Source organism: Leuciscus leuciscus, assembly GCF_965113295.1.
Source record: "Leuciscus leuciscus genome assembly, chromosome: 9".
NCBI lineage: Eukaryota > Metazoa > Chordata > Actinopteri > Cypriniformes > Leuciscidae > Leuciscus > Leuciscus leuciscus.
In genome coordinates, this window is record NC_138733.1 from 12,016,198 (window position 1) to 12,037,024 (window position 20,827).

The 20,827-nt window shown below is 37.9% G+C and overlaps 1 protein-coding gene across 1 annotated transcript in view; it reads right to left on the bottom strand.

The window, feature by feature from the left end:
• Positions 1–1,501: 1,501 nt before the first annotated feature.
• clstn2b (calsyntenin 2b) overlaps positions 1,502–20,827 on the bottom strand; it is a 78,775-nt gene continuing 59,449 nt past the window's right edge. Inside the window, exons 10-17 of the mRNA XM_082181154.1 lie at positions 20,536–20,702; positions 17,948–18,096; positions 9,968–10,170; positions 7,864–8,034; positions 7,644–7,786; positions 7,429–7,546; positions 5,821–6,002; positions 1,502–4,345 (exon numbers count right to left, since the gene is read on the bottom strand). Coding sequence (XP_082037280.1) covers positions 4,175–4,345; positions 5,821–6,002; positions 7,429–7,546; positions 7,644–7,786; positions 7,864–8,034; positions 9,968–10,170; positions 17,948–18,096; positions 20,536–20,702 — 1,304 coding nt within the window. The 3' untranslated portion in view covers positions 1,502–4,174. The remainder of the gene's footprint in view (positions 4,346–5,820; positions 6,003–7,428; positions 7,547–7,643; positions 7,787–7,863; positions 8,035–9,967; positions 10,171–17,947; positions 18,097–20,535; positions 20,703–20,827) is intronic.

Genomic DNA, 20,827 nt, shown 5'->3' on the forward strand with positions numbered 1-20,827 from the left:
TGTTATATTAGAATAAAAATAAATAAAAAACAGATGTAGATCATATATTTTATTTCTCAAAATACAGAGTGCAGCCAAAACATGCATAAAACACCTTTCTACAAACCATTTCCAAAGGTTTTATTGAAGGTGTAAAATATATTAAATGCAATTAACAAATCATCTAATACCATCTTTATAATATAATTTTATTAAATTGTAGGGTTTGTTTAAGCGGTTAATCAGACAGTTACGATACTTTTAACTACAATTTTTCCTTTTAAACATAGCCTACAAATTTCATTAAACGCCTTCAAATGTATTAAATGACCCGAGAAAAGGTAAATCATTTCTAGAGACAGCTGGTTGATAGATTAGTGGCTCATCATGGGTTATGACGTAATGAAGACTCGTTTACTGAAACCACGTGACACTTGCAGCGATCCGAATCACTAGTTCGAAACAAACACATGATTCGCAAAGGTTTCGAAGCTTCACGAAGCTTGTCTCGAAAGCGCCCGTCACCAGGTGAAGGTGAGCACGTCAACATAATTGACAAACGTAATTATTTTATGATGTTGGGATTTCGAAGGGAAACGTAGGCCAAGTTTTTTTTGTTGTTGTTGTTGTTGTTGAAAGAAAGGGAAGTAAGGAGATCCACTGCTAATCCATCAGTGTGACATAAACTTTTTTTTTTTTTGGATTGAGCTCCAGGATTAGCCTACGATATAGCCCATACTTTTCATTTTACTTAAAGGTACTTTACATTATTTATGAGAGTAATAATAAAATGCAACTTGTACACTGATCCGTCTTATCCGTGTTTTTCTCTCAGCATTGCAGTTTTGACCCGGTGTCAGCTCAGTTAAACATGATGGCTCTGTTATTTCTGTCTGGTTATAGACAAGAATGAAACAAGTCTTTCGAATAATCAGGAGATTATTGGTGTACGTGAACTGAAGTGTTTTGGTAGTGGAAATTCTGTTTCTAATTTTTAATATTTAATGCTATAATATAAAACTTCTGACACCAATAAAATTGGGTGTTTTAGGATGCGAAAGGCGGAGGTGACAATGGATGGGAATGATGGACAACATTTATATAGTATAATAAAATGTGAGAAAATATAGTAGGATTTTTAGTATCATTAGGGAGTCATTTGTCTGGAAGTTAAAAGAGAGTTCACACACAAAAATGAAAATTCTGTCATTAATTACTTGCCATCATGTCGTTCTAAACCCGTAAGACTTTCGTTCATCTTCGGAACTTAAATGAAGATATTTTTAATGAAATCTGAGAGCTTTCTGTCCCTCTATTGACTCAAAACTACAACTTTCAAACCCCAGAAAGGTAGTAAAGACATCATAAAGGAACCCATGTGTCTCCATTGGTTTAAACTCAATTTTATGAGTGCTTTGTTTGAGCCAAGAAAAAACTTAATTTATTACTTCATTTACAAAAATGTTATCTCCAAAGCGCATTCACGAGAGCCCCACGACGCATGCGATTACACGTGGATTACTTATGATGTCTTTACTACCTTTCTGGGGCTTGAAAGTGGTAGTTGCAAAGCTGTCAATGGAGGGACAGAATGCTCTCAGATTTCATCAAGAAAAGATCTTCATTTGTGTTCCAAAGATGAACGAAAGTCTTGTGGGTTTTGAATGACGTGTTAATAAACACAGCAATGAGAAGTGATTTACCTGAGAATATGCACAACTGAAACACTGATAAAAGCTGAAAGTGACACTGGAATATTTTCATCTGATGCCTTATATTTCCAGTCTGCATGTGAGAGATGGTCTCGAACTTAACATTAATCAGCTTCAAAGTTCGTGTGTCTAACTACTAATGTAATGAAACGCGTTACTTATCTGTGTTGGTTTATTATTAATTATTATTATCCATCTAAGCCTGATGAAATGCGCTTAATGTGCCAATTTACAGGAGATCTCGGACATCACCAAAATAGTGAAAAAACGGGAACTTTTGGAGACAGAGATGCTTTTCAGGCACTCGGTTAAACATTATGGGCCTGTACGTTCTGACATAGTATGAACACAAATTAAATAAATCTTGTTTTAATTGCTACTAATATTTAACATCAAAATACTCTATATTTCTAACTAAAAACATATGTTAGTTCACCTACTTTAAATGTAATTGAAGTAATTCAGTATAAACTCAGAATCTTCTCTTTGAATTTTTCAGATCTGGTGCCCCTCCCACAACAATTCACCAATAAATACTGGGAATATTCACATCATCCTATCCTATACAAGAGAAGGGCAAACTCCAGGAGTAACAGCTGAAAACTGTGTGACTGTTAAAGATTGAGTTTATTAAAGAGGAGATTGAGTACATGTGGATCCAGATGTGGGCCGGATCTGGGACGACACTATGTTGCTGAGTTGCTTTATTTTGCTGTTAAAACAGGTTCACTTAAACTGATTTTAACCTCATAATCTTTTATTTTAGACTGGATGGAAGTGAAACAAAGACATGAGCAAGGACATAAACTGAATGACGTGAATGATGAACATTGCAACCGCAAAACTCAAACAGAAAAGGCCAACAAATCTGCTCACCTGCTCTCAGTGTGGAAAGAGTTTTTCTTGTACATCAAGTCTTAGTGATCATCTGCTCTTTCACTCTGGAGAAAAGCCATTGAACGGTAATCGGTACGATAAAAAACACCTGAAAGTTCATTCAGACGAGAGGCCTTTATGCGTGTTCTTCTTGTGGACAGAGATTTTCACGGAGGTTTCATTATAAACGGCATCAGAAAGTGCATAGCAGTGTGAGAGATCGTGTGTTTGGAGTGAGAGAAGAGCTTCATTACTGATGTTCATTTGAAATGCCATCAGAGGATTCATACTGGAGAAAGACCTTTCAAGTGCTCACGCTGTGACAAGAGTTTGTCACAGTCACACGAGCGACTTCATACTGGAGAGAAGCCGTACCACCGCCCTCAGTGTGAGAAGAGTTTTAGACATTTGCCAAGCCTTCTCGCACATGAAAAAATGTAAGAAGTCGTCACAGTGAGCAACATTCACTTTCATGTCAAATACATTCAGATTGTGTGAGATAAATAAAATATTGGGGTGATTCTCAATACTCAAATTGATGCTTCTGACTTCTTTTCTCAGAATTGTGAAATATAAACTTGCAATTGATAGTTATAAAGTCCATTTCTGAGGGAAAAAAAATACTTTTTCATAGAAATTGTGACTTTAATATCATGCAATTCCGGATAAGCGGAAGAAGATGGATGGATGGATATCATGCAATTCTGTTATAAACAGTAAAAGGCCAGAAGTCCTGTCCTTTGCCCGTTTGGATCTAGCTTTGTACAGCTTTACAGAGGATGAAACTGAAAACACGGCAAGTCAAACCCTCACAGCCTCGCTTTCATACCTGTCATGGCGCTGCCCTAAATAAGGTCTACATCAACGTGATTCGTGTGATACACCACTAGACGGCGCTGTTGTATGACAAATATTTTGTTTGTGCGCGTTCACAGCCGTTTGAGTTTCCAGTTCGACGTTGATACTATTTATTAATGTGTTTTAATTCTAGTACAGCAAACATTTGACAGCCATGCGAAAGAATAAAAATGAGACGACTCATTTCTTAAAACCATTTTATTGACCCTGACCCATGTACAGAAAGTGCAGCAGCGACCACAAAAAAGTCGGTAAGATATACAAATACAATATAACCCATCCATTCGCACTTTATAATGAGTGAACAGTCATTTACAAAAACATTCGCACACAAAAGACAGCCAATGTTACAGAGAGTAGGCTAGTAGTTGTAGACAACATTTAAAGGGCGCACGCATGGATTTATAAAAATGCACGAGACTTACGACAAAAAACTTTTTCACCGTCAGTTATTAGAGCTAAAATCCATGGGTGTTTATGAAAGGATGGTCATTTCACATCAAATGAGATGAACAGCGCAGAGAAAGTCTTGTTCTGTGACTTCACTGTCTCGTACTTTCTGTTATTGTCCTCCAGCGATAGAGACAGGGAGCGTAAAGGGATCAGACGGGATGCAGGACTTTTATTAGTTTGTCATCTCACACCAAAACAGTTTCACTAAGGATCAGAGCCGAGTCTTTTCGTGTGTTTGCTTGTAAACTCGCTTGTATTGCAGGCCACTGCAATGCTACAGGTAAAGCGTTGTGTTTTCAGCAGTGTAATGTTGCTTTCCCCCATTGAATCCTGGTTTGATGATGTATGAAAGATGTGGTATCTTCCTCTTCATCACTGTCTGATTCGGTACTAGATAAACCACATTCGTCTTCCTCATCTTCTTCCTCCTCGGTTATTTCTTCTGCTGACTGAAGCTCCTGAATGCTCTAGGATTTACCAATTATCTGGTTACTCTCGTTCATAGTAATTCAAATGAAATATTTTGCATTGTTTTACAAAAATGAGAAAAGAACAAAGGATCTGAAAGGAATAGTTTAAATTGTGTCTTCATTTGCTCATGTCTTTTTGGGAACCATGTGACTTTCTTTCTTCCGTGGAAAACAAAAGGAGATATTTACAGCAACTGTAAATGTCCAAGCTGCTCTTTTCCAAACAATGAACTTGAATGGTCGAGCTGGACCTTTAGTAGCCTAAATAACAAATCAATGTCAGTCTGTTCCACACATAAAGTTGTCATACAGCTTAAAAAGACACAGGCTGCATCCGAAATAGCATGACAACTCCAGTCCCCATCCACTTTTTAATTGTAAGAGAAAAGTAAAACGAACTTGCTTCAAAATGTGGTTATCGAACACTTAAACAAGAATCTTTCTCAGTTGTTAGTTTGTTCGAATTAAAATATTGATTTGGTTGATTTTCTAACCATTACAACAATTCTACTTTGTCACTATGTTTTCTTATTATTATTTTATTTTTTTACAGGATTTTGTGTTGATGATGAGCCAAGGAAATTCATTTCAGTTGTGAACATTCAGGAAGAAAGTAAGTCAGATCGGTTCGGAACAACATGAATGTGAAAATTAACACTAAAATTAATTTAGACTTGTTCCTCATCATCACAAATCGAGGCAACGACGAGGCACTTACAATGGAAATAAATGGGGCCAATTTTTTACGATTTATGTGAAGCTTATAATTACACATTTAAATGATATTTTACTGTTAGCTATTATTTTAGGGTTTATAGACTTCTGTTGTCAAGGCAATGTTGTAAAATTGGAAATAACATTACACATAAAAGGTTAGTAGGCAACTTTTATCTTTTTATAAATCATGTCAACACATGTTTAACGTCATATGGCTATTGAAACTTTTTAAAAATGTTTTAATGTTTAAAATTGGCCATATTCACTTCTTTTGAAATTGCCTCACTGTAACCCAGATTTTATTTTGCTATGATGGATGGTGAGGGTAACCATAATTTTGCCATTTTGTGTTGGTCTTGAAATTACACTGTGGGACAAACAATCATCGTCCTGGATCACAATCCATTCCTAAACCATTTACTACTTTTAAAACCAAACCGGTTTGTTACAATCCAGGACCAACAGAGATACCGAATGAGAAAAATGTCCAACTTCATGGCAAAATCGTGGTCATCAGTTTGGATACTTTCGATGATCTTGCAAATAACTTTAATACTTTAGTTCCTTAGAAACTACAGTGTTCAGAGCAGTTGTTCAGCTGTTTTACTTTGCTGTACACCCCTGTCAGCTGTAAAAACAAGTTTTCGTTTTTTCATGGAGACTCGTGCATGCTGTGACAGTTTGACAGGCGTCAACATTTTGGCAGCTTCTTTACATTATTATGTCTTATGTTGGTTGTAGACGGTTTGTCTTACCTCCAGTGGGTTGACAGTAATGGAGAGAGAGGAGCTGTCAAAGTATGCTTGTTTCTCTGGCAGTGTGTGTGTGTGTATGTTGTCTTTGTTTAGTGGTTGATTGAGGCGGTAAACACCCAGCAGCACCACCAGCAGGGCGGCGATACACACCACAACGACTGCGGTAGCAACGGCAGGCACAACTGGAAAGACAATAAGCACATTTGAAACTTAGAGCCTATAGACTTTAGAGTAGATGTCATCATTAATTTAACGGCAAGTTGTGAGGGATGAATGTAAAATCTGTTTTCTATGTTTAGCCATGCTTTGGTTCAGGTTCTTCTATCAATTCTACTTAATGACTTTGGTTCCTTAGACCCTGTTTACACCTGGTAAGATGCGTTTTGGTCGGTCACAAGTAGATGAGGGAGACACATTCCCGTTTACACCTGGTGTTTTAATCCGTCTCTTTTGTCCACTTTCAACCACTTCTGTCCTGATGTGTTCGAGAGGAGGGTCAATAGGTGGGGAAATGTTTTTTTTTTTCAGATCTTTTGATGAAATGGACAAAATGAGCTCGCGCAATTTACATATGAACGCGACTGGAGGCAACTTTAGTTTCTGCTCTGATAGCCACAAGATCACGCCGCACGTTGTGAGTGTGTCTTAGAAATCAGGAATGCTGAGAGAACATTGTGTTTGGTATGTTTTTCATCTTCAGACCAAACTTGGGTCTTCAGTCGACAAAGTTTAAATCCCGTCTGGCTAGCGCACGTCCCATAATGTTTAAGCATTAGGTCAGTAGGCGGAGAGTAGACAATCTTTTGTGGCTGTTCGAACACAATCGACCACATGAGCGTTTACACTACGAAAGCAATCCGGTCGAATGTTTTTTTTAACTACCTCTGGAAGTGGTAGAAAGTTTTAGACCCCGTTTACACCTGTATTTAGTGCCGTCCACTTGTGATCTGATCGACCAAAACCCATCTTAAAGGGATATTTCACCGCTGAAAAGATGAATGTGTATTTAAATTGGGTCATTTATGTAGAAGACATGTTAAATTATTTTAGAAGTTGGTGGCTTCTAGACTGAGAAAAGCCAGAAAATGTATTTTTGGCTCATGTGGATGAAAGACAACAACTCCCAGAATGCACTTGCTTCGCTGCCCTACGAGGCCACTCCCAAGCCACGCCTACCGGTTACAGAGGGCAGTGTCGGAAGAAATGATACAACTAGGCTACTAGTCGACTCGAAACTGAAAAGACAACGTTTTATCGTGAGATCCCCCTATGAGCGGGTTGAAAACATGTGGAACTAGCCACTAACTGGCTGTAGTCTCTCGCCTCTGGCCATAAAAGCCTCCTCTGACGCTAAATGACGATTTTTGCGTCATCAGAGTTTTTTTTCCAGACACACAATACAGAAATCTCTCGTCTCAGGGGGACATGAGGGAGGGAAGCACATTCGAAAATACTACCGGGTTTCTACTGATACAAAGCTTAATGCTAATCGGTGAAGTATCCCTTTAACACCAGGTGTAAACAGGGCCTTTATGATTCAATTAACGATTCTTTTCATTCTAATATTTACCTTATTATATCAATATGAACACATTTAAAGACACTCACCAAAACTGTAGTAGTTGTTCGATTCAATGACTGTAGGATGAATAATTTTCATGTATTTGGGCGGGACCATATCATGATTGACATGTTCCACAGCTTCCTCACTGTGAAGGATGTTGACCTCGGAGAAAGAGTGATAGAGAGCAACTTTAGCTCATAGTTCAGAGCCGTGGTTTAGTTAGTGTGGATGCAAAAAACATTCTCTGTTTGATTCTCACCTGTAATGTATACTGATCACTGGTGTAACGTCCATTGAGCTCAGAACAGGTGAGTCTAAAGGTGCGGACGGAATCGACAGCCTGGCGGCTCTGATAACGCACCTGTCGAATCACGTCTGTGTAGTGAGAAATAGAGTCTACACCTAAAACAGATGTAGAGGAAGAAAAATGTAAGGACTTTGTATTGAGAAATAGTATGTTGTAGAATGTGTGTCTTTACCATATATGGACATGCCGGTGCTAGAGTTGGCGTATTCCAGGTGTTTGCCCAATAAGGCGCTGTGTTGCAGTTCAAGGCTCTCGAGCCCCGCCTTTAACTCCTCCCCCAAGACCATGATGTCACAATAGTCCAGATTATGTGTGATTTCCTTCAATACAACTGACCTGTGATCTGCACACATAAAGATGAAACAAGCGGGTTAGGTTTATGAATAATAATGAAAAGAAATCGATCTTTCTTTGCCTTAATTCCCATAGTTTTCAAAAATAAGATATGTAGTGCATAAGCCGTCTGGAATACATATATGATGCATTTTTTGTTCAAATTTTTATTTTTGGTTGAACTATTGTAGTCTCTTTTTAAAATGAACCTATCCTAAATTGTGTAGCATTTAATATCTCACTTAGGCTTCTGTATGCAAATTACCTCTATTATGATTGGCTAACCATCATCTACCAGTGTAGTTCAGGCACAGTGCTGAATACTGAATAGGTGTTGATATGTAAATGTTGCCAGTCATATGTTAATATGTACATTGTATTTTGAACCTTGTACACCGGTACGTTTTTGGAATAAGTCTCTTATGTCACCAAGGCTGCATTTATTTGATAAAAAAATACAGAAAAACAGCAATATTGTGAAATATAATTTTAAATATCTGTTTTCAATTTAAATGTTTTATTTAAATATAATTTATTCTTGTGATGCTGAATTTTCAGTTACTGCTTCAGAATCACATTACGGGTCTTCAGTATCACATGATCCTTCAGAATATGCTGAATTGATGCTCAAGAAATCAATATTGAAATCAGTTGTCCTGCTTCATATTTTTGAGGAAACTGTGATGCATTTTTCAGGATTCAACATTAATTTGAAGCATGAATATTTTGCCACAATACAAATGACTGTTTATGCATTCTTGCAGAATAAAAGTATTCACTTCATTAAAAAAATCTTACTGACACCACATTTTTGAACAGTAGTGTATGTCTACATAGTGCTCAAAACTTTATTAGGAAAGAAAGAGCAAGGAAAATTTAGTTATAAACACATAAGCCCTAAGGATAATGAAGGAAGCAGTGTTTCAGATTTAGAAAAGCATCCTCGTCATGAAATACTCGTGTCTTGTGTTCAGAGTGTGGAGGGAGCAGTGAGCATCTGTCTTTTATGATTTATTAACATGTTTTTTTGCATTTACTGTTGTTCTGTTGTTTGCCACCAGAACAGCATGACACCTGTGCCGTATGTCAGTGAATAACGTGCTCTGCGCTGCATTTGGGGCATTGTTTGTGGGTTGTTTTTTTTGTTGCAGAAATAGCTCACCCAAAAAGGAAAAATCTGTCATCATTTGCTCACCCTCATGTCATTGACTTTCTTTCTTTTGAGCAAGACAAAAGGTAAGATTTAGCAGAATGCTTGGCTGCCGCTCTTTGTCATATCCGGTCAAGCTCCTAAAATGATGATAAAGCACCACACATATTTTAAGTCTTCTCTCACGCTGAAAATGTTGCCCTATCAAATCTCATTCTGGAATATATATGGTGGGTTTTAATAAGCAGAACAATATGTAAATATGTGACCCTGGATCACAAAACCAATCACAAGTCACACGGGTATATTTGTGGCAATAGCCAACAATACATTGTATGGGTCAAAATTATCGATTTTTCTTTTATGCCAAAAATCATTAGGATATTAAGTAAAGATCATGTTCCATGAAGATATTTTGTAAATTTCCTACCGCAAATATATAAAACATTTATTTTTGTGAGTGAATGCAGCACAATCGTGAACATAAATGGACAACTTTAAAGGCGATTTTCTCAATGTTTAGATTTTTTTGCACCCTCAGATTCCAGATTCTCAAATAGTTGTATCTCCTCCAAATATTGTCCTATCCTAACAAACCATACATCAATGGAAACTTTATTTATTCAGCTTTCAGATGATGAATAAATCTTAATTTCTAAAAATTGACCCATGTGACTGGTTTTGTGGTATTTATGAGGTTTGTAACAACATGAGGGTGAGTAAATGATGACAGAATTTTCATTATATACTGTTAAGAGAAGAAAGGTGATTCTAGAAAAATTTTTCTCTGTACCTGTGTTTGTAGGTTCGTCACTTTTTGTAACTGTGCTGATGATATGCAAATCTCTGAACAGGGATAGGCCTAGGGCAAGGTCGGAGGCGGGGATGGTCATGTGCTCCACCCCAGTGATTGTGATTCGTGGTTCACTGGGCTGCATTACCATGACAGCTGCCTCAATATCAGGGACAGAAATACACACGTCCTCTCCGAAACACCTGCAGAGATCACAAACACAACCTTGCATTTCAGTTTTGTGCGTTATTTTAGATACACACTCTATATTTGTACATTAATGCAATAGCCACATTGCCAGTGACTTTATTAGGAACTGCAACATATTGCATGAGTTCAATTACAAAAGTTACAGTCTGACCCTCGCTGCTTTATCTGACATCTGATGAGCCAGAACATTCGGACCAGTCACAGGTGATACAAATATATTTGATAATCTCCTAACAAGGCCACATGTTGAGGTCTGGGTAGATTAGATGGTGAGCAAACAATCAGTTCTCGTAATCAACATGTTTAATGAAGGAGAAATGAGCAGGAATAAAGATCTCAACGACTTGCCCAATTGTTATGGCAAGGCGATTGGGTCAGAGTATCTCTGAAACAAGGATTGTGAGTTGCTCCCGGTCAGCAGTGTTGAGGATTTATCAACAGTTTCCGAGGAAGGACAAACAACAAACCAGTGACAGCGTGCTGAACGCCCAAGGCTCATCGATGCACGAGGGCAATGAAGATAATCCTCTCTGGTCTGAGCCAACAGAAGGTCTGCTGAGGCACAAGTCACACATTTTTAATTATGTTTATGGGATGAATGTGTCACAACACACTTTACAGTGTGTGGAGCTGCAGACCAATCAAAGTGCCTTTGAAATGACCCGTCCACCGCCGAAAGAGCCTAAAATGGGCACGATAGCGTCAGATCTGTAACTTGGAGCAGTGGAAGAAGGTTGCTTGGTCCAATGAGTACCGTTTTCTTTTACATCACTTGGACAACCGTGTACGTGTGCGCTGTTTACTTGGGGAAGTGATGGCACCAGGATCACTGTCGGACGACGACAAGCCGGTTGAGTGAGTGTGATGCTCTAGTGTTTTGCTGGGAAAAACCTGGGTCCGGCCATTCATGTGGATGTAAATTTGACAAGTGCCACCTACTAAACATATGGCGCTTTTCCACTGTATGGTACGGTACGGCTCGGTTCAGTACGGCTCACTTATGACGCATTTCCACTGCATGGTACGGTACGGTACGGCTCGCTTCGGCTCACTTTAAATGGTACCACCTCTGTTGAGGTTCCAAGCGTACCGTACCGATACTAAAATGTGAGGTGAAAACACTGCAGATCAGTGATAGGTCAGACAGAATCATCACTACCAGCGTCATTGTATTTACAACACGAGACACTAAACCCGCTAGATTTAAATAGCCAGTAGACAACAGCCAACACTGTAGCGCGTGTTTTAAAAGTATTTGCTTAAAAAAAAAAAAAGAGTATAAACTTTAAAAAAAAAAGAAATGGCTGAATCGTGGTCAGTGGACGAGGTGCAGACGTTCTTCTCGTTGGTTGCCGAGGAGTGGATGGGGAAACACGGAATGAAAAATTCGCATTTAATATGATGATGTCATGGCAGTAGAGACGGCAACTATAACGATCAGTCCCACCCACTTTGAAGCGGTACTAACTGCAGTGGAAAAGCAACCGAGCTAAAGCGAACCGAACCGTGCCGAGTCGTACCACGCAGTGGAAAAGCGAAGCGAGCCGAACCGTTCCGCGCCGAGTCGAACCGTACCGAGCCGAACCGAACCGAGCCGTACCATGCAGTGGAAAAGCGCCAATAGACTACATTTACATGGACAGCAGTAATCTAATATTGACCTTAATCTGAATAAGACAATATTCTGATGAAGGTGTTTACATGAGTTGCTTTAAGAATATTCCTTTCATGTTCCTGTTTTACATGTTATAGACCATAGATCGATTAATGGCACACGTCATTGCGTCACCATGGCACGCAGTTCGACGTTCCCTCCGTATCAACAGTTTGTCTTCGTTATCCACATTATTCCTACGCCCCATGACGCTTTGCGCAAATTATTGGTGTAACTTCCGTTAAGCTGTAAACAATCAGTGAAAGACTAGCTCTATGGACACAATAATACATATTTTTTAAACTGTGTACAATGACATTACATTATTCGACTCACCCTTCAACCATTGAACATTAAAAGGACATTTAAAAGTGTAAAAGCATCAACAAGGTACTTTCAACAGACCATGAATAACCCCAAAATCGTGAATCTTTCCACAGCAAAATCGGACAGTTAAATATCACTGTGGTAATCTGTATTATGTAGGTGAGGTCTTAATAAAAAATTTAATATATATATATATATATATATATATATATATATATATATATATATATATATTTACTTCAGCATTGCATGATACTATATCAAAGTGATTTCAGTCATTTTGACAGATAATACATTGTATTTACCTGTGAAAACAAACCTGAAAAGAGACGTAAAGATTTGGGGAGAAAAAAAGAGAGATTGTTCATGCATTCAAGTGAATTATTAATGGCATATATGTGACCCAGGACCACAAAACCAGTCTTATGGGTACATTTTTTGAAATTGAGATTTATACTTACCCTGAAAGCTGAATAAATACGTTTTCCATTGATGTATGGTTTGTTAGGATAGGACAATATTTGTTCGAGATACAACTATTTGAAAATCTGGAATCTGAGGGTGCAAACAAATCTAAATATTGAGAAAATCACCTTTAAAGTTGTCCATTTATGTTCTCGATTTTGCTGTGTCCACTCACCAAAATAAATTTTTGATATATTTAAGGTAGGAACTTTACAAAATATCTTCATGGAACATGATCTTTACTTAATATCCAAATGATTTTTGGCATAAAAGAAAAATCGATAATTTTGACCCATACAATGTATTGTTGGCTATTGCCACAAATATACCCGTGCGACTTGTGACTGGTTTTGTGATCCAGGGTCACATATCGTAAATTTATTTGGCAGAACAGACCACAAATGTGCAGTATGTTGACCTTTTTCATACTATTACAGCGAAATGCAAAAGGAAAAAAGAAAATAATCATGAGGAAAAGAATGCAGTGACTGAAAAGAGCTCTTGCCATAGATATTCTCGTCATAACATGTCACGTTAAAATACCAAGTGTTACATTATTCTCATGATATTCTTAAACAAAACATGAAAGAAAACTGACAGCTCATTGAGTCAAACTGACGGATAAGCTTTATTTGTAGGGCAACCTTATGATTTGAAATGATTCGTTTCAGTCTTTTTGAATGGAATTTCCCCAAACCGGAAGTGCCACCCATAATTCAACACGCAGTAAGGTCGTCAGGAATAAGGTGGATAGTACCATATACAGGTTTAAGTGCAGTTCATTATTTTGTCATGCTATACGTGCAAATAGAGGAGGGCGGATACAAATTCTGCCTTCAAACGGTTGACACTGTCGCAAAATGCGTCGAAAACTCCCACACAACGTTAATAGTGTGATTACAGTGTGTACGTCTATAATACACTTTAATAATGCGATTTGTTGACTTTAGCCAGATTAAGGTAATCAGAAATCCCTGTTTACATGGTAGTTTCTCAATCAGAGTATTGTCTTAACTGGCTTAATATCGGAATATTGTTTTCCATGTAAACGCACTGATTGTTGCAGACCAGGTACACCCCTTCATGACAATGGTGTTCCCTGCTGGAAGTGGACTCTTTCAGCAGGATAATGCACCCTGCCCCACTTCACACATTGATCAGGAATGGTTTGAGGAACATGATGAAGACTTCAAGGTGTTGCCCTGTCCTCCAAATTCCCCAAATCTCAATCCAACTGAGCATCTGTGAGATGTGCTGGACCAACAAGTTGGCGGCTCCACCTGGAAACCTACAGGACTCGAAGGATCTGCTGCTGAAGACTTGGTGCCAGAGACCACAGGACACCTTCAGGGCTCTTGTAGAGTCAATGCCTCTGCGGGTCGGTGTTGTTTTGGCAGGACCAACAGCAGAGCCGATCAGCCCTATACGCACACTGCGCAAAGTGCGTAGGGCCCCGCAAATTACTCAAGGCCCCGCCTCCCCCTCGTGTCAAAGCGCGTCAATCAATGTTTACAATATCGATGAGAAAATGAAGCGGAACTATCCTTCTGGTCACGAAAAGAGAGAGAAAACAACACCATAAGAGTTCATTGCAGGAACAGTTATCAGGCAGACTTGTGTGCTCTCCTCTCAAAGTTTGATGTCAGCAAAGAACAGTAGGCTAAAGTTAAGTTGATGTGAGTTGATTTATTATGTTTAATAAACGACAAAGGACAACGGTGTTTGTTTATAAACTGCAGCTCGGAAAAGATAACCGCGTCGCGCGTTAACATGCGATCATATCATATGCACGTGCATGAAATGAAACGCGCACTTTCCAGCAGAAACATCTGTTGTGAGTCAGGACCAGTACAATACGGGCGTGATGGCACTCCTCATTATAGTTTTAAAACAAGACGATGATTATCTAGTCGCTCAGTCAAGGTTTAGTTACAACTCTGCCCAAATGCAATATGGAAAGCAATGTATTGACATTGACTATTGATAGGCTCCATTGAATTTAAAATGTTGATTGGCTGGAGATTCTGGTCAATATGGATGCACATCCCTCAGTAAATAATAACCATCAAGAATCAAGAGTATCAAGAATTACTTTTATCATTTAAAACACAGTGACATGCTATGGCGCCATTTTAGCTTTTATTCATTCACAGGATAATTATGCATTTTTGATATCAATAATTCAATTTGTACTATATAAAATGTGAATTCTTGATATTAAGAATGAACTTTTTACTAGTAACAATGTCTTCTGATATCAGGAATTACATTTTCGCTACAACTAGTTAAAGGAGGGATTGTAGTGGGAACACTGGGGTGTCAGGTGTGACTGTGTGGCAATGGCAAATGGTTCATGGCTCACGGGTCAGGTATGAGGGCCCCTAAACAGAATTTTGCTTAGGGCCCCAGGGAGGTCAGGATCGGCTCTGACCAACAGCATATTAGGCGGGTTGTCATAATGTTTTGGCTGTATATTGCAAAATATCTTTTCATGACAAGTAAGAAATATTTCCTGCAAACACCCATTCAGAGGTGAAGACATCTCCACTTCAATATAAATAATAAGACGCATTAGACAGTGATTTGCAGAGTGCAAACAAATGACTTGGAGCCGTTCCCAACTCATTACGGAGACTGCAGTGGCTGATAACTTAAAACAAAGAGGGAAAACTACGCCTGGAGTGAATTAATAACACTTCAGCTTTCTTGAATCTCGCAGTAATTGGACTTAATAAGCTTAAAAGCAAAACACAAACGGTGTGTACTAGAATTAATTTACAACTCTAGTGATTTCAGCGCTGAACGACAGGAAGGACGTTCCACCCTCTCTAATTAAAGATGTTGTTTTTAATCCTGACACAAACAAACTCACATTCATCAAGACAGGAAATGAATGGAGGAAACCATCTGTGACTAAAGGTTTAGATACACTGAGGCTTGAAAAGATTAATCCACATTTCATTGTGAAACAGCAGTTTGCTAAAAGATACAGTAGGTTTATACTATAATGTGATTTTGTTTATTCTTTTTGAATATGTGACTAATGGGTGATAACTAAACAAACTAGCTATGTTGATGCGTGCTAAATGACATCTTTAGCCCTATTCTGATGTTAATTATTTCTCAGGGTGATGTGTGTTGAACATTTGCATGGATTTTCCGTGATGAAATTTCATGCATTCAAATGTCTCCCTCAGATCTGTGTAATCTAATGAGCATATTCCATCATGGCATTGAGAAAAGCCAAGTGAGAACTGTTTTTATTGTTCGATATTGAATATTTAATTGAGCTTGCTGATTTACTTCTATTTTTTACATTTAGATTGCCTTTGCCTTTGTTTGCCTTCATCTATTGTTCACCTAAAATTAAGCTTTCTTAACAATAATAATTGAATGGCGTTTTTTTTACAGTAAATGTCATTTTTTGTAAGTCTCAAAATAAATATATTTTTTTATATATTGTAAATTATAATGTTGTGTTGTGTTGCATGTAGTGCTGGGCAATTAATCTAATTTTATTTCATTTATTTTGTTATTTTTTTGTTGTTGCTTTCAACTATTATGAACACAAGATAAAATCTTTTTTCCAATGATGTTTAGAAGTAGTAAGTAAATGTTTAGTAGTTTTCACTGAAATCAGTACTACTATCATTAATTCATTCATTGTATAAATAAAACCAAAATAAGTTAGATTGAGCATTTTGTTCAGCGCTGTGAAAGTGCAATGCAACAGAGTTGATCTTTATTTTGATCAATTTTTTTTTTCTTTCTTATTTTTATTCTTATTCTTCCCTGTTTAATTATATTTAAAGTTCAAGGAAATCCACTGATTAAAAAAAAAATTCTATAAATGAATGATGTCAGTAAGTTGGTAAGTAAAAATAAATAAATTATAAATAATTTTTATTATTTTTATTTTTATTTGTATAAAATAATATATGTGATTTTTAATGTATGTTTTATAATATTTTTTTTATTGTTTTTAGACAAAGCATGGATTTTTTTCTGTTTAGTTACAATATGAAAATAATTATTAGCTTATTGCCCAGAATTATAATATCAGTGCATCCCCGATGAATTGGATGGCGAAATAAATTACCAATAAATTTTTTGGGTGTTAAATAATGCCATATATACTAGTAAATTGACCAGTGCAAACCTTAGTAAATCACCTTGCATGATTCATTTAAATACACTCTTCCCATAAATTTTGTGTCTGAAAGGGAAACTCCTACAAATGCATAATTATACAATAAGCTCAGCTGCAAAAATAACCACATCCACACCTTTTCAGCGCAAATTTTTCACTGCGTGTCTTTAGTAAATCCTGACAGTCGTTTTTTAACACAAAAGAGGATTAGCGCTGGCGCAGACTGTTAGTAAATCTGGCCCCTAGTGTTTGTAAAAAATAATATAAATGTAGATGCCTCGGGTCACCATGCAAAACAAATACAGTCCGCATAAGTCTATAGTCTCTACTTTCAATCATTACTTTCCCTGCAAGTTGAGTAATATAATTTGCTGTGCTATGTTTGTCTCACTGGCAAGGTATGTGTTATTTTTTTATTTTTTTTGCGAAAGCAAGTGTAAATGAATGGTGTAAATTACTTTTACAAACACAACACATGGTCGTGTCTCATGTCTTAATATAAGTCTGTGATCTGCATGATTGCCTTTATTGTGTGTGTTTTAGGGTTATGTATGTGCGTGTGTGTTTTCATGCTAATTCCCAGCAGATCTAGCCGAAAAGACTCCGCCCACTGCCTGTCTCGGAGCTCAGAGGGGCGGGTCATAATCCTCCAGGGGCTCATGCATATTCATGCTCTGCTCTGAATAATCACAGGGTGCCGATGGGTGCGCGTGTGCTCCAAAAAACAAATCTCTGTCATTCTCTTTCCATTTCCGTCTGTACATAAAAAATAAACCTCCCTAAGCATAGAATATGAATTAGACAAAAACAGAAAAAGTGAAAAGGTTACAAAAAAGGGTTGGTGTCGCTCATACTCGGGGTTAAGGATTTGAACTACACAGTAAGCAGGCAGCAATCTAGCAGGAAATGTGCAAATCTAGTTTCAAATACTGTATTAATTTTCCTACAATACAGCTTCTGCTTATTGTGTTTCACAGTATGATTCAGTTTTAATAACTTTTCCAGCCCTGAGCCGAAACAAATTAAAATTAAGCTCTTGTATGCCTCCGGGATGTGAATCACAACTGTGTAACATTGAAATAAATGGTTTGATCATTCATAATGCCATATTTCAGAGCTAACATTCTAGTATTCTAGTTCAGAGATGACATCTCATGAATATTTATGATCTTACTGCACTGCCGTTGAGATCCGGAGGTGACGCGCTCCCATACTGGGAAACTGCCGAGAGTTGATGTAAGAAACTTTCCTCAGTGCGCCGTTCATCTGCTCCAGATCCTCGCCCTCCATCACCACCAGAGACTGAGCGGGATTCAAGTGGAACTGGGAGAAATAGACACACAAACAGATATTTAAAGTGTGTGCTCGAAGCAGACTTATGCAAAACTCTGGATCAAAGAAATAGCTCTGAATCTAGTGTGAATCTGAATTTAATTGTTCACATTCTGTACCGAATTGGAATTTGAATTAGAATGAATGAATGGAAGAGGAATTTACAGAATTCAAAGAAATTCAGTACAGGAATTATAACAAACATAACGATTACATAATATATATTTATTTTGAATGCTTTTTGAAATTTATTTCTAGTTATGTTTTGCTCTAAATCATTTGAATGGCTAAATATGGTTCTTGTGTAAAACATGCTCACACAGTAATGTCTGATTTGTCAGTAAATCAGTCAAATGAATTCGTCTTTTTTTTATTATTTGATCTGTATCCAAGAAAAGTCTGGAAATTCATTGTTCAAAATATGTGGGAACCTTGTAGGTGGAATTTCAAATATTAGTAAATCTTTTATGTATGTTAACAGGTTTGTCTTTAGGGGATTCATATTGAAAATTAAATGTATTATGATAAACTACACTTAAAGCTGTTGAATTTCATTCAATCTTTAATTCTAATCTAAAAGTGCCCCTATTAAGCTTTTTCAAATATTACCTTTCATGCAGTTTTTAACGCAGCTGTTTGTGAATGTAAAAGGTCTGCAAAGTTTTAAAGATCAAACTGCACAACATTAAAGTTTTTTTCTCCTAATAGAAAGATTCGATTCTGAATTGCTGAAACGAGTCGTCAGTAATTCCAGTTTCACTTCCTGTTACATACATATGTAACAATGTAACACATTTGCATAATGCCAGCCTATGGTCTTCATTGTCTGCCCACGAACAACGTTTACTTTTACCTTTACCTGGAAGAGTTTGGTTCTTGTTGAGGACGTGTCGAGAAGACACTGTTTTCAGTGCTGCGAATCCACTTTGATGCACTTCCAAAGGATAACACTCGCACTGGAATTGATACAGTAAAATCAATGCCATCTTAAGGCCCCGATCACACCAAATGTGTTTTTTGCAGTGAGAGGCGCCTTTTTTCAATTGGTTTCCTATGGCAGCGAGCGTTCTGCGTGCTGTTTATGCGCCCCAGGAGCCTGGCGTTTTACCGCCTGCTGCACCCCGCGTTTTTGCAGTTGAAAAAAAAGCAACTCCGAGCGGAAAAAGCGTGCAACGTCATCGTGTTTTTTTCCCCCACTGTCCAATCGAATGAATGGAGAGGCGGGCCTTCCATTGTAGTGATGAAAGCTACAGTTGCTTTGAACGCCCGGAGAGTGCGATGATGGAGGATAAACTTGTGGTGCTCTCGCGGGTTACCAGGAGCTTAACGACTTCACGAACCATAACTACCACAATGTTAACAGGAAGTAAATAAAGTTAATAAAAGGCTGATTTGAAGTTTACTTGACTGACAGGACAGCTGTTTCAGTGGTTGCCTAGCAACATAAAAAACGCAGCGCACTCGCGTTTTCGAACCTGAAAAACAATAACAAAAAAAATTGGTGTGATAGGGGCCGAACTGTTCGTATCACTGTGTATATCAAGTGTTGAGGAAGCAGAATTGTCTAATCACAATAGACTGGGTCATCTGACCAATCAGAGCAGAGTAGGGTCTCGGAAAGGAGGGGTTTAGAGAGACTGAATCTTTAAACTAACTGTTTTCAGACTCTTTGAGAGATGAGATGATGTGAAATTATGATAAAGTGGTTTTTAGACCTCGGATGTACGTATGTAAATCTATTGTAGGAGACCTCTAAAACTAAACTAGGACAGGGGCACTTTAGCAGGGGCACTTTAGCAGGGGCACTTTAAATTCAAATTCTGCATCCCATTTGGCACGGCAAGAACTGAGCTGGAATTTAAAAGGCATTACCAGTGTGTCTCTGAATGGAGCATGATCCTGCTTTAAGCTTATAGTTTGATCAGATCACCTGAGCGAAGGAACACCTGTCGTCTGTCTCTCACTGTCTCTCTCTCTCTCTCTCTCTCTCTGTAAAACCTGCTTTCATTTGATCCTCGAATTTTCCCTAGAGCTTCTTGAATACAAAAGAACAGAATAGAGGAAAGCAAAGCAGAAAATGGAGAATGTGCGCACAGAAATATCTCTCCTTAAGTCTTGTCTCCTGGCTTTTCTTCGTCTCTTCCTCACTCTCGGCTTTTCCTAAAAAATTGTGATTTTCTACTCTTTTCTATGGTTTCATGATAGACTATGGTAACTTGTTTTTTATTTTAATGCAATGTGACTTACAGCGCATTCAGGCTATGTAATGTTTCCAGCATGTGCATTCCTTGAAATCAAATCTGTGACCTTGAATTACTAGTAAAAGCAACATTTTGTTATTGGCACTGCACACTGGCTTCAAGCGCAGCTCATTCGTTCAGATTCGTAATGTTGAGTTTAGAGTCTGTTAGCTTTGTGTGTGTGTGAAACCTTTATCCTCGGTCCGAGGCTTTCCAGTGAAGTGATGTCCAGCCCTTCTTTGCAGGCCTGTAGGCAGGAGATGATCGTCTGGCTTTCAATCTTCCCCGGTCGTATCGTCAGTCCAGACAAACTGCCTCGGAAATACTGTGTAAACTTTGCTTTAGAGACCTCGCCACCTGCAAACATGAATATAGACATGCTAACAGATAATAAAAACCTCCTAAACTTATAATGTTGATCAATGCTTCTAACACATAATTTGGCTTTTCCATGACCATGCTTCACCCTCTGTCTGATAAAT